The 14349-nt window shown below is 55.4% G+C and overlaps 1 protein-coding gene across 1 annotated transcript in view; it reads right to left on the bottom strand.

Moving 5' to 3' along the window:
- Positions 1–13982, bottom strand: part of AGO2 (argonaute RISC catalytic component 2) — an 82270-nt gene extending 68288 nt beyond the window's left edge. The window contains exon 1 of the mRNA XM_052652001.1: positions 13936–13982. Within this exon, the coding sequence (XP_052507961.1) occupies positions 13936–13957 (22 nt within the window). The 5' untranslated portion in view covers positions 13958–13982. The remainder of the gene's footprint in view (positions 1–13935) is intronic.
- Between the last annotated feature and the right edge of the window lie 367 nt (positions 13983–14349).

Genomic DNA, 14349 nt, shown 5'->3' with positions numbered 1-14349 from the left:
CATAATCAACATTTGTTGGAAATAGATATCTCTCGATATTAGATATAAAATATAATACAGTATGTTGACAAATGTTCTGCTGGCTCTCTGATACATCATTTTACATGAATACATAGTTATCACCCCCATTTTACAGGCACCAGAAGTAACGAGATGCCGAGAACTGGGACGCAGCTGCAGGGGCCCTGCTCGCTTCCCAGGGGGCTCCCCTGAGGAGGGGAGGGCCTGGGGGAGTGGAGCGGCTCTCAGCCTTGGGGTCCAGTGCCCACTCAAGGGGGACTCACAGGGGTCCCGGAGCCCACCTTACACATGGGGCGTCTGTAATTAACCACAGAGGGTAGGCACGGCTAAGAGTCTGTGCTTCGTTTCTGTTAAGCCGCCTGTCTCCAACACACACACCCGTCCACCAGATAGACCCCGATGACCTGCTTCCCAGCAACGGCACTGACGATGCAGCCAGGAGACGTGGTCCTGCCCTCTGGCAGCTTCCAGTCAGCGAGAGACGGGACTCTTGGCCGCCCCTCGCAACTTCACTGGGGACGGTGTGAAGGAGAGGTGCATGTTCCAAGCGCGTGTCGGGATGGTGAGGGGCCTGCAGCCATGAAGTGCCCAAGCTCCCCGACCCGCGGACCGTTGCCAAGGCTCTGCGGAAGCGCTGGCACGGCGCCCTAGGGGAGGCGGTGGCGAGGATGGTCCCACAGCTGAGGGGCACGCAGCCACAAGAACCAAGCTGCGGCTGTCCCTGGAGGCCACCACCCCACACAAGTGCCTGCCATCAGCTTTACTTTAAACATCACTGTAAACATCCCCCCAACAAATGTAAACAGCCCTCGGAATAGCTCATGGTATTAGGTGAAAAGGGACAACGCAAAATTTTAAGTGTAGGCTGCTCCCAGCTATCTATGTATGTACAGGAAAAAATGTCTGGAAGCAAACACATTTGCTACTTCTTCCAAAGGTCGTTACCTGTGGTTTTTTTCAATATCTTCTAAATTCTCTGAAATAAGCATGTATTCCTTTCATCATGAAAGATAAAATAATTAAAAAAAAAAAAAAAAACAGAACCAAAAGGCAACAGCACCTGTGGTCACCTCCCAACAGTAAGAAAGCTCGAGGTAGACCAGGGCGGGGTGGGGCGTGGGCCCTGCCGGGGGCACACTGCTGCTCCTGGCCTAGGAAGGCCGCCCCCGGCCCTCGGGCCCACGCGGGCGGGCTGTGTGCGGGCTCCTCAGTGTTCCTGCAGCGCCTGCACCTCCGCCCCCGCCTCCGTGGGGGACAGCCAGCCCTCCCGGCGGCCACCTCTGGGCACCCAGTCACCACGCTAACGGTTCCAAGCGCGGCACCTACAGCAGCGGGGTCCCTGAGTCTGCCCCATTCATTCCCTTTTTGGACACACTGTGCGGCTTATGGATCTTGTCCCCCAACCAGGGATTGAACCCACGCCTTCGGCACTGAAAGCCTGGAGTCTTATCCACTGGACCACCAGGAAAGTCCCTAAACTGAATCTCTCATTTACTAGAAGAGCACAGAGGGAGAACTCAGGAGGACTCCTGACCGAGTGCCCCCGGCCAGACGGTGAGCAGCCACATGCACACCGGCTCTCCAGGTAGCCAGCCTGTCTCTTCAGGGGCGGGCAGCAATTCTGAAACTACTTTCCATGTCTGCTCGGCCCGCACAAATGAGCAAATACACTGGGGGCAATGAGACCTAGACTTCTCACTATCTGATGAAGACCCAACTATCTGATGAAGAAGCTATAAATAAAGAGGAAAGCTAGAGTAGGCCCAGAGATACTGGACTGAAATCAGCAATGCCAGCAAGGATGCAGGTTTTGATGTACATACAGAGAAACACCTGTGCGTATGTACAGGCGTGTGAGTACACATACATCCCATGTCCACTGAGAAGCAGGGCAGGAAAATCACAACAGAGGCTGGAGAGTCCTGTAGGTCCAGAAGGGAAGTCACCAGAAAACAGCGGGGGGAGCTGAGAAGACACAGCGCAGCCTGAGCGAGCGCCCACGGAGAGGGCACGAAAGACGGGGGAGAGAGGGGCTCCAGCCTTCTCACGCAGAGAGGCGGGCGGGGCCGGGACAGCCAATGAGGCCGGCCCCCAGGCTGGCCAGGGGCTGGCCAGGAAGCGGACCGTCATCTAACAGCCAAGCCTGAGCAAGACCTTCAGGCAAGCTCGCAGCACCGGACCAAAGCTAGTTTCCCGACTTTGGTGACGGCCCTCAAAGGAGCAATACAAGAGGGTAACACCGGGGGGCGCTACCGTGGGAATTCTGCACCTCGGGCTCCTCTCCTGTAAGTGTGACATTGCCTCACAGTAAATGAATATCCGGGTGCCGAGACACGGGCCTCCTGTGGCCTCTACTCTTCTGAATATTTGAATTCCTCCTTATTAAAAAGTCTTTTAAAACTCTTTCTCAAAATTATACTCCAATAAAAAAAATTTTTTCTCAAAGCCTGCAGACTCAACTTAAATCTGCCGGCCTCTACCAGTGCACCGCCTCACCGCCCAGCCAAGCCCTGAAGCAATCAGACATCTTCCACACCGCCTGCCTCCTGGCCCCCACGTGCTTCGCCGGCCACCCTTGGAGCCTCTCCAGCGTGCCAGTCTTGGGCATCTTCAAGCCCCCTCCCCCGTTCTCCACCCACAGCCAGGGGCTCCCGGGAAGCACACATGGCAGCTGTGCGTCCCTCACGCTTGCCCCCAACCTTCTGCATGGAAGCCTGTGTGCTCAGGGCGGCCTCTGCCCCGGCCCCGCCTCCTGCCACCACCCCCCACGGGCCAGGCTGCCCATCACGTTCCCTCTGGAATGTGCCCTCCTCCCATGTCTCCCAGGGATCTCTGGCGACTGGGTGGTGCTCCCCTGCGTTCCTGACTCAGTGAACTCGGGGTAGGGGACGCAGGAGGCGCCGTGCTTTGCACCCAGCACTGTCCTCTGGGCACTGGGCAAGACGCCTAGCACACAGCTGGCACTCAGTATGTACCCAGAAAGTGAACACTTTTGACTTCAGACACACAGGCCGGAGCTGGATATTGGACTCTTACCTTCTCCCCACTCTGTTAAATTATGAAGCTTTACTGTATTTATCTAGTTGTCCAGGTTCCAAACATCCTCTAAACTCTAGCACAAAGAAATGGATGTACCTTACAGCTGTTAGGTAGATCTGGGCAAAATGCACCTAAATCTAATATTTTTTCTACTTTGGTAAGTAATAAAATATGCCAGACGTGATATATTACACTACTAACTTCACTTTCTAAAAGGCTGTGATGACAATAATCGCTGTTGCTGAGGATGTGGAGAACCCGAAACCACTCCGTGGAAACAGTCCATCAGTTCCTCTCAAAGTCACAGAGTAAAACCCAGCAATTCCACTCCTGGTACGTGCCCAAGAGAAACAAAGACATATGCCACACACCAACCCGTAGGCGAACGTTCACAGCAGCAGTAGCCACGACAGCCGGAAGGCAGAAACCACCCAAACGCCCATCGATCACAGATGAATGGATGAACAAACTGTGGCGCAGCACATAACGGACCGGTCAACCCCGAGGCGCTGACACACACTGAGGCACGAGCCCCGAAGACGCTCGGGGAAAGAGCCGCGGAAGGCCGCGTGCTTTATGACCCCCTTACATGGAATATCCAGCGGAGGCAGAGCCGCAGGCAACGAGGCCTGGTGGTTGCCGGGCCTGGAGGGAGTGGGGAACGGGGAGGGACCGCTCAATGGGCAGCGTTTCCTTTCGGGGTGATGGAAGTGCTTCGGAACTAGACAGAGGCGCTGCCTACCTAACAATGGATGCACTAGAGGCCCCTGAACTGTCCACTGTAAAACGGTTTATGTTCTGTGGGTCTCCTCTCAATCAAAAAAAGAGCCTATGACATTCTGAACACCACGGCCTCTCTGAAACACTGACGATCTTTCTTCTCTGCCTTTGTTGACATTCAGACACACTTGGGACAGACCATGCAAGTAACAGAAAGAGCCGAGGGCAAGGGCTGCAGGCCCGCCCCAAGCTCAGGCAGGGAGGCCTTCCTCACTGTGCCGAGCGTGCAGAGCAGGGGCCGGGGCCTGGAGCGGGGGGCCAAGCCAGCACCGTGCAGAGCCAGCCAGAGCCACCACCCCCACCCCAAAATGCAGCTCTGCAAAGGTCGCCAACAGCCACCGCTCGACAACATGGGCTTAAACAGATCTTCTTTCAGAAAAACACGCAAAAATAAAATAGAAACTACTCTTCAAATAAGCGCTTGCTGGGACACCAGGAACTATCAGATAACTCGGCGGGGTGTGTCTCGTCCCACAAGGATGCCAACCTCCAGGCCAACCGGGTGGGCACCACCCTTACCCACTGCCCCTGTGGCGGACCCTGATAAACCCCTCTGGGCGCCCCCTCCTCCTGTGATAAGCCCAGACTGGGCTCAGCCCCTTTCTTGCCACGATGCTCTAGCATCCAGGACTGCCTCCATCTCAGGTGAGATGCCTCCTGCCGAAATGAGACTCAAATCCCTTAAAAAGCCAACCAAGTTCTTTCCTTTTCTTCTAAAGACAAAAGACAAAAAAAAAAAAAAAAAAAAACAAGAAAGAAAATGCCACCCAGAGCTCCTGTAGCTTTACAACCAAATTTCTCACCATCGCTCCTATTTACTTCACAGCACTATTTCTCAGAGAGGTTTCACCCAGACATGCTCTTTTCCTTAATGCACCTCTAGAATCCCGTCACTGAGAGAAGGTGGCTCACCAGCCCCGCGCCCCAGGACCCCATACCTGGTGAAACCATAGCTCCACCCGGGTCCCACACCTGCCCAGCCCTGCCCAGCCCTGCCTTGGGTGCGCACGGGCCCTAACGCACTCCACCCTCACAGCAAGGGAGGCACTAGGCCCCGGTTTACACGTGAAGACACTGGGCTAAAGCCAGGCACGGGTGCCTTCTCAGGCTCCCACTCCACGTGCCCATGGAGCTTCTAACTGGTTGCCTTCCAGGCCTGCCTCCTGAGGGCACAGCTTTGGACAAGAGCTAAGGAAGCCAGGAGGGAGGCAGTTAGTCTTGACTGCCTCGCCTCTACTGGCCAGGTCAGCATAGCTCAGCGTCAGAGACTCTCACAACGCCAGGAGCCAGCTTACTCGCCGGAGGCTAGCGGAGAGGCTGGGGCATGGAGGGAAGGCCACCACCTGCCTCTGAGAGGCTACACGTCTGCCTCTGCACAGATGTCCGCTTCCACTGCCAACTGAAGCAGACCCGCTGGCACGTGGCCCCCTTGACCCACTTCCCTCCACACGGCTTGACAGCATCCCTGCGAGGTCACCCTCCACTCCAGAGGCAGAGCACCAGGGCGGGCTGGGGGCAGGGTTTTCAGAGCGTGCACAAGTTTCAAGTCAACAGGTTTGACTTTTGAACAATCAAGAGTTGACTGCAATAAGGATTTACTGAGTAAAAAGAAAACAGACTACAGCAGACACCAGAAAGAGACAAAAGATAACCAAGACGTCCTGGGCAACAAGCAAAGGGAGTTTACATCCGGACAAAGCAGACAGACCCCCTCCACAGCACTGGGTGCTATATAAAGATGCAAAGTGAAGGCCACAGATTTTTATCTCCTGGATTTCTTAGAATTGCCTTAAATTTAGCATATCTATAAAAGAAAACTGACCCCTGCTGCTCCTTCCTCCCCGGGGTCAGCACTGAGAGGCCAACTGGGGGTGTGGTCTTCACCCCTGGCCCCGGCCCAGACACACACTGCCCTGCTCGGCACGGACCTGCCACCAACAGGGAAACTGACCATGACCCCATCAGACACAGACGAAGAGTCCTGCCACCAGGCCAGACTACCCCTTCCTGCAACACAACTGCCAAGTGCTCTCAGAGGGTCCCCATAACCTACAGAACAAAAGAGCCCTACGCTCAGCTCACTTTTAGGTACCCACAGCATCACCCCCCAAACCTCTGATGTCACACCCAGTGCCCGCCTACCTGGACCACCTCTCTTCTCCACAGGCTGCCGTGCCTTCATTCATGCTGCTCACTTCTTTGCCTTAAGACAGATCCAACCTGATCGGCCAGCCGGCCAGGGAAGTTTTTGTTGTGGAAACAGAGCATCAGTGTTGTACCAACTCTAATGAATTAATGGAACCTAATGATACAATCAACAGCAGGTAGTATTCACACTTAAAAAAAAAAAAAAACCCACCAGAACCCAAGAAAAGTAGAACCTGCCTTTGGATCTGACCACTGCTTTGCAGGAAATTCACACGGGACAAACACGCTGAATTACACCAAGGGGACGCCATCAGCCAAGTCCAATCGGTGGAGACGATACTACACGTGAGCCAGTGTCTTCAGCCCAGCAATAGTAAGCACCGGGGAAGAGGAAGGCGAAACTAGAGGCTGAGAGTGGGACTGCTCAGGGCCGGGGTGGGGGGATGAGGAGCAACAGCTAACGCGCACAGCCTTTCTTTGGGGACAGGAGGCAAGAACATCCTCAGTCAGACCGTGGTGACGGCTGCTCAAGTCTGCATGTGCTAAACAGAGCAGACTGCACTCCACACTGAGCTTCCCAGGCGGTGCAGTGGTGAAGAATCCGCCTACCGATGCAGGAGGCACGGGTTCGATCCCTGGGTTGGGAAGATCCCCTGGAGGAGGAAGTGGCAACCCACTCCAGTGTTCTTGCCTGGGAAATCCCATGGACAGAGGAGCCTGGTGGGCCACAGTCCTGGGGGTCGCAAAGACTCGGACACGACTGAGCGACTGAACAACAAAGGTACGTGAGTTCAATAAAGCTCTCCCTTGAAGGCGATACCAAAGAGACGCACCAGCCAGTCACGTGTGGGCCTCACCTGGATCCCAGTTCAACCAACTGTGAACAGATCTGGACTCTGAGCCGGTGGTGCGGGACACTGGCAACCAGGGGTTACGGGAGGGGGCGGGGGAGGCGAAGACAGACCCCCTGCTCTCTCGGGAATCTTCTGGCCTGGGCAAATAACCTGAGACGCCGGGGCTCTGCATCGAGCCGAGGTGCAGGACGGGCACCAGGGCTGCCGGGGAGACAGGCCTGCCCCTGGGTGCAGGCGCGGTGGCACACAGGCTCCTCCCCATACGTTCCAGCTGACCCTGGCTCAACTCCCCTGTGCAAGCCCCTCCGGGCCGGCTCCCTGACTCTACCAGCCCACGGGCATCACTGAAAAAGCTCTGTCCAGCTGCTCCTGGGCTCCACGTACCCCCAAAGGCTCCGAGCTCAGCCTGACTTTCCTCTCTCCCCTTCTTCTGGCCCAGGTTGCTCCAAAATGCCTTCTCAGTGCAGCTGCACTGGCTACCGTGCCACAGGGCCCCGCACAGCACACTAGGCAGTGGCCCCAGACACACCGTTTTTGCACAAGACTTGCTTCGCATCTCCATTCCCCCTCACATGAGCTCCTGCCATTCACCCCCAAAAGCTTGCGACGCCTCCAGCTCAAGGCTAATTTGTAATTACCAGTTTTGGGCCTGAGATGCCCTCCAAGTCTAATGTATGGTTCATGGATTGAGGCACACGCGTTCACATTTAACAAGCGGCACACTTGTTGGGGCAGCAGCACACAGAGGGAACCGAAGGTCCCAGCAATGTCCCCTGGCCCCAGGCGCAAGCAGAGCGGCGTCTCCTGGCTCACCCAGCTCACCACCTGCAGACAGAGCCTGGCGCTCCCTCAGCGTCACCCCACAGGCCGTGCCCATCCACTGCCCAGTCCTGTCTGCAGAGGCTTCGCTACACAGCTGGGTCTACTCCGAATGACTCTGCCAGGGACATGAGCAAGCATCAGGGCTAACCTTCCACTTCCCCAGTACTGAGCTTCCAAAGCAGCTGTGGCCCCCTGGCACCTGTGGCGTTTATCAGCAATGTGGCTCTTTGGGCTTGAGAAGTAAAGACCCAGAAGTCAGCCAGGAGGGTCATGGAGAGGAGCGGTCACTGGGCAGAACCAGAGTGGGAGAAGCCACTGTGTGCAGAGGAGACCCAAGGATAAACTGACCGTGGCGGGGGGACCGCAATAACTAGGCGGCACCTCTTGCGTCCTCTCCCCAACCAGAACACCTCCACCATCAGGCGTTCTTTCCCTGCACGAGGAGGAGACTGAGGTCCAGGGAGGCTGAGCATGGGCCCAGTCCTGGAGCCAGGACTCAAGTGAGGTCGGCCTGACCTGGAACCCGTGCTCTGGGCTTGCGTCACAACGACACCTAGCTCCCAGAAGCTCCCAGCAGACGTGCCGACGGCCTGGGTTCTGTCCAAAGTCGTCCTTCTCGTTGCTCAGCATCTTCCTCTGCTTTCTTCCCACTTCTTACCTGTACTTCTCTGTTGTTCCTACAAAAAGCAGATGGTGCCACCGTCTGCAAGGCCGGGAGAAGGCCTCCATTTTCCCGGCCCCGCTCGGCCCGCTGCGTGGACGGGCCCACGGCCCATGAGAGCAGCGGCGAGGGCCCTGAAAACACAGATGCTGCCGAGTCGGGAGCATTAGCCAGGCTCCGAGACTCAGAGGCAGTTGCCCCCTAGAGCCCCAGCTACAAAGCACCCTGGTCACGCCTAACACCCTGCCACCTTCGCGTCCTACATAAGCTCAGTTAAAGCAAGGCTGACCCAGGGGGCCTGAGAAGGGGCTTAGCAACTTTCCAGTGCAGGGGCCTCCCTGCTCCCAGTTCACACACAAAGGCCCCCACCCAGCCCTCCACCACATGAACGGCCGGCCGGGCTCGAGCTCCTCCACCGACACGAGCGTGCCGTTGTGAGAACTGACGCTCAGAGACTGTACTGTTTCACTTTGAGTCAGAGCTGACAGAACATGTCAAATGACTATGACCTATGAACCTCAGTATTTTGACCTTTTATGTGCAACTCTCTAAGAACTAGAGCTCAGAGCTGAAACACCCAGAAGTAACTTGAAAAAAAAACCCAAAACAATGCCCCTTGGGAGACCGCCTGGGAGGCAGGAGGCTCCGAGAAAAGAAGGATTCAGATACAATGAGACAGAGTCAGGTAGAAAATATCTGGATTCCTAAGGTGGCTGGTTTTAACCCTGCCACAGTTCTGTTTATTTGTTGCTATGGGTTCTTAAAGATGGATACATAACAATTTTCACTGCGAATTCATTGGAGTCCCCAGTAACAACCTATAAAAGCCTCCTTCTGCCCCAATTCTAAGTTGCATCCTCAGCAATATGAACCATAACTACAGTCAATGAAAGGCGAGGTTGTCGTTCAATCAGACCTTTAAGCTTTACCAGGCAGGGAACCACAGGTAAACTTCACTTCTTATGGTCCATCATAAAGGCCCCTTTAGCACACCCACACTCTCACCTAGACACACACCCAAACCCCCATCCACCCCGGCCGGCAACCCCATTCTCTGGAGGCTGACCTCCAAGGTATGTTTCAGGCATGGGCTCCTCCCAGGGGGCCGACCTCCAATGAAGGTGCTCCATGGGGGCTGCTCCAGGCTCATCTCAACATCCTCTCCTGCCCCGCCTCCCAACACCAATGGGTCTCAAGCTCCTTCTAAAAAACAAGCACCTGGGACATCTGCAAAGTGTAATTTCCTGGGTCTTCAGAGGCTTCCCTTGTGGCTCAGCTAGTAAAGAATCCGCCTGCAATATGGGAGACCTGGGTTCAATCCCAGGGTTGGGAAGATTCCCTGGAGAAGGGAAAGGCTATCCACTCTAGTATTCTGGCCTAGAGAATTCCATGGATTGCATAGTCCATGGTGTCACCAAGAGTCGGACATGACTGAGAGACTTTCACTTTCAGGGGCAGAGGTGGAGAAAAGCCTTCGGGTGGGCGGCGGGCTACACCCCCCTCCCCAGGGCGCCAGGTCCCACTCACTGAGCCCAGGCTGTGGGCCAGTCCACGAACTCGTGTCCACCTGAGCCCAAGACTCCATCCTCCACCCCCAGCGCCGCCTCGGCCGCCTAGAACCTCAAACTCGGCGCGTGCACACTCGCCGCGTGGTTCTCCCCACACGGACTGCTGGTCCTTCCCTCCTCCTGGGGATGAGCAGGAGCGAAGCTGCAGGACAGGCAGGGCTTCCCCTCTTCACCCCGCGGCCCTTCTGCGGAAACAGCCCCGCGGAAAAAGCGGGCTCTACCACACTGAATGCTGAAGATGCCAAGTGGCCGGCCCCAAAATGTCGCTGAAGATAAGTGTGTCTAAATTAAAGTCACGAGCAGCTGGGTCTCATCAGCCTTCCCCAAGGAAGCCCAGGGACCCTGAACAGCCGGCTTCTTTCTAGAAACAATTAAAGGAAACTGGGGGGAAAGATACACACCCTCTGAAGAAGAGATCTTACAAGTCAGTGGGGTGGGGGGTAGCGGGAGACTCTAAAGATCCTCAAAGGTGTAAAACCAAATTCATGTGTGAACTTTTAATAAAATTCAGGATCCAAAACAACCATGAAGTAAACACACTTCTGAGATAATGAGAGAAATTGATTATGGACTGTTTTAAATGCCCCCATCCTTCAGACACGGTACTTAAGCATTCAGGGTGAAACCACAGGGCTGGAATCCACTTTAGACTATCTCCACAGAGAAAAGGGGGGAAAGGGAAGATGTGAAGCAAATGTGGAAAATCTTGATAATTGCTGAGGCTGGTGATGGATAAATGGGAGCATATGATACCAGTCACTCTACTTCTGTGTACTTTAGATTATTTCACAATAGATACTGTTTTAAAAGTCAAGCGATACATTTTGAGTGTTCATGATACCAATTCACAAAACAAAAATATATTTTATCAGACTGGGACTCTGTCGTAGTGTTGCGTAACAGATTATAAAGAATAAACCCTACTGGCATTTTAAAAACTCTGACATAAACCTGAAGTTAACAGGAAATAATATTCTTCTGAACTGCGTAAGTTTTAGGAGCTGAACCTTTCACATTTTTTTTTTCCCTTAAATTTAAATCCTTCTTCAAGGTTTAACAGATCCATCAAGGGAAGCTGGACCGCTAGCCAGCCATGCCCTGCAGCAGCTCCCCAGGGCGAAGCGCCGTCTGCTATTCGGCAAAGGTGCACGGTTTCTGGGAGACTGGCCCAGATCTCTGAGATGACTGGGGTGGGCGAGAGAAGCAGCGGAGTGCGGGAGGAGTGAAATGACTCTAGAAACCACAGTGAGAGCCCCTCATTCTTAAAGTCACAGTCCTGTTCAGACAACTTTGCTACAAGACCTCCTCCGTGTGGCAGAAGTTACTTTGTAGCAGGTCTGTGAGGAATGTAACCCACAAGAGTCTGAGCACAGTGAAAAAACTGACCAACAAGCCCCCTTCAGTAGGCAATACTGAGATTCCCTTTAAGGTCTCTAAGCGGTTTGGAAAGAAAAAAAAAATTGTTCATCTATGAAGGTTCGGGGTCACAGGAGAATCCACCCATCCTAAACCACTAACTCTTTCGAATAATTTTAAAAAAATAAACAAAAACTAAAAAATAGTAACTACCTAACTTTAGAGTCCAGATACCAATTCACATACATAATAGCATTTCCTAACAGACATAACACAGTCCATAACAACTCTATTTTTAAAGTTAATTTACTTAGTCACTTAATAAGGGTATTAAAATCGGAAGTAGCAAAACTATTTGTAATTTTTTCTACAATCCAGTTCAAATGTCTTTTTATTATTCTAAACTAGGAAATACACTAAAAAGAGTTTCACCGAAGAGACTCTATTCCAGATATCCCTCTTAAATAAAATTAAAAGCCTGACTGTGTAGAATAAAACTGAACTGTATCACAGCCTTATAATTACAGCACGCTTGTAGAGCCTGAAATTTGGGTTCATTCCCATCCTGCCGTTCACTGGCTAAGAACTATCCTACAGACTCATTTATTTTTTCAATCAAAGCCGTCCGATTTCAGAGCAGGTTTATCCGAGAACAGTGAATGAGAGGGCCCCTCCCCACCAGGCCACGAAGCACAGGCCCACATCAGAGCAAGATTCTTCCAAGAGCCATGGAGAACCCGGAACGAGCCTGGAGATCCAGAGAACTAAAGCTTTTTGGAAAATAAAACAGACAAGAAAATATCCCAGTGCACAGCACACAGCACTGGCGAGCGGTTCTTCCTGAAGCTCGTGTTTCAATTATACTCTAACACCCGAGCACTGGGGCCAGTCTACATGTAACAGGTGTTTCTTCTTGGGGGTCAAGGTCAAAAGGACCGAGAGCCACTTCTCTAAAGGGAGTGTATGGAGAGTCTGCTTGGAATCACACACATCGTCCTACTGCTCGCTGGCTGGCTGACCTTCGAAAGGCTCATAGCCTCTCTGTGCCTCTGCAGTCCATCTTCAAAATGACCATCAGCAACTTAGCAAGCTGTCCAGTGGATCAGTGAACGTCAGACACAACACAAAAGCTTGACCTTCCCCAAGGTTCTTCACTTTTTCTGGGCCTCCAACTTTTACACTGAAAATCTGAAAAAATGTTCAGTGTAGTGGCTAAGACTTGCTGGGTTCCTTCAGAGGGATGGACAGGGAGATTCTCACTCACCCAGGTGTGTGGGCTACCCTGCCACATCATGGGTGGGTGCTGCCCACCCATTCTAAGAAGCCAAGTCTGTCTGCCCCCAGGACTGTGACTGTGACTGGAGCCCTGGGCCTTTCCCCACCAGGGCTGAGTCACCTTCCAGTTAAAACCATTACAGTTAAAACCATTCTTCTATCAAATTGCTGACAGCAATTTAAAAGTTGCTCTGGCTCAGCCTTGGAGAAGCTTTCTAACTAAGTGACATCAGAAAACAAGACAGTGAGTATTCACAAGGCACAGGACTGTTAGTGAATAGAAAGTGTTAAGGGATCCAAATGGATGAGAAGAGCCTGAAGAGGTCCGGCCAAAGCCCCAGCAGCAGGAGTCTTGGGAGGGCCAGGGCCCACAAAGGGCAGGACCCAGCCGGCAGGGCCTTCAGCCCGCTGGAGCCTGGTGGACAAAGGGGACAGGATATGCCCTGTCCAAGTGGCAGGGCCAGCGGGAAATTTAGAAGCCACGTGCCTGGCGGGAGAAGGGAAAAAGCTTAACAACATTTGATCATTTTCTTGCCTCAGCAAGTTAATCGCCCTTCTACTCTGCATTCCCCCCCAAAAAGTTCTTTAAAAAATGTGTTACTGCTCTAAGTTTTTCAGAACTTTTCTAAAGAAAGGGAGGCCGGCTAGTGAGAAAAGATGCTAAGGAAATCAGCACATCTCCTCACCTCCCTCTAGTTAATTGTAAAAGGCAATTAACACTTGAATAAGGAGCCTGTGTGTCTGGAATGAAAATGAGACGCGCGCAGGTTAGGGTTTTAGGGCGCCTTCCTATCCCTCTCTGTCCGCGGTCCTAACTACCAGCAAGAATTGGCCAAAATTCAGCATTTCCAGACTTTCCTTCGGAGAAGGGGCCGCAGAAGTGCTGGCAAAAAGAAAAACGAAACTGAGAGCGCTCCAGGCTCGCCGCGGCTCGGTCTGCGCCCAGCGGCCGCGCTCCTCCCCGCGCCGCCCGCACCCCGAGTTCAGCGCCCCCGGCCGGGGCCTCTCCGCCCCCGGGCGCTTCGAGCGCGGCCCCGGCCTCGGCCCCGCCGGCCCCGCGCGGCGCAGGGGCCCAGGCGCCGGGCGCAGGAAGCCGGGCAGGCGGGCGCCCGGGCCTCGGGCCTACACGCGCGCCGCCCGGCCCAGTCCGCGCTCCGGCCCGGTCCCAGCCCGCCGGGCTGCGGCGGAGACGGGGCGCGGGAAGGGCCCAGGCCGCGCGGGGCGCCCCGACGACTCGGGCCCGAGGAGGAGGCCGGGGCCGCGCGTCCGCCCTGGGGCCGAGGGAACGGCCGGCAGCCCCCCCGCGACCCCCAGGCCCCCCGATCCCCCGGCCGCGGTCCCCCGCCCGCCCGCCCGCGCCGCGCTCGCGCCCGGCCCGCCAACCGCCGCGGGGAGGAGCGCGCGGACTCACCGGGGCCGGCTCCCGAGTACATGGTGGCGCCGCCGAGGGGCTCCGGGGCCGAGGGGCGGCCGCGCGCGCGCCACGGGCCCCGACGCCGCGAGCCGCGAGGGAGCCGCCGGCCGCACGATCCGCCCCGGCGCGGCCGCCAAACAGGTTTACCCGACGCGGCCGGGGCGGCGGGCGGAGGCGGCGGCGGCGGCGGGCGGGCGGGGGAGGGGGGAAGGGGAGGGGAGGGGGAGGGGCGAGGGAGCAGGCGGGGGAGGGGCGGGGCGGGGCGAGGGAGCGGGCGGGGGCGGGGCGGGAGAGGAAGGGAGGCGCGGGCGGGGCGGGGCCCGCGCGGCGGGGGCGGGGCGGGGCGGGGCCCGCGCGGCGGGGGCGGGGCGGGGCGGGGCGGGGCGGGGCGGGGCCCGCGCGGCGGGGGCG

The sequence above is a fragment of the Budorcas taxicolor genome, chromosome 14 (assembly GCF_023091745.1).
Source record: "Budorcas taxicolor isolate Tak-1 chromosome 14, Takin1.1, whole genome shotgun sequence".
In the NCBI taxonomy this organism is placed as follows: domain Eukaryota; kingdom Metazoa; phylum Chordata; class Mammalia; order Artiodactyla; family Bovidae; genus Budorcas; species Budorcas taxicolor.
The sequence above is the reverse complement of the archived record's forward strand: the minus strand, read 5'-3'. Positions and strand labels throughout refer to the sequence as shown.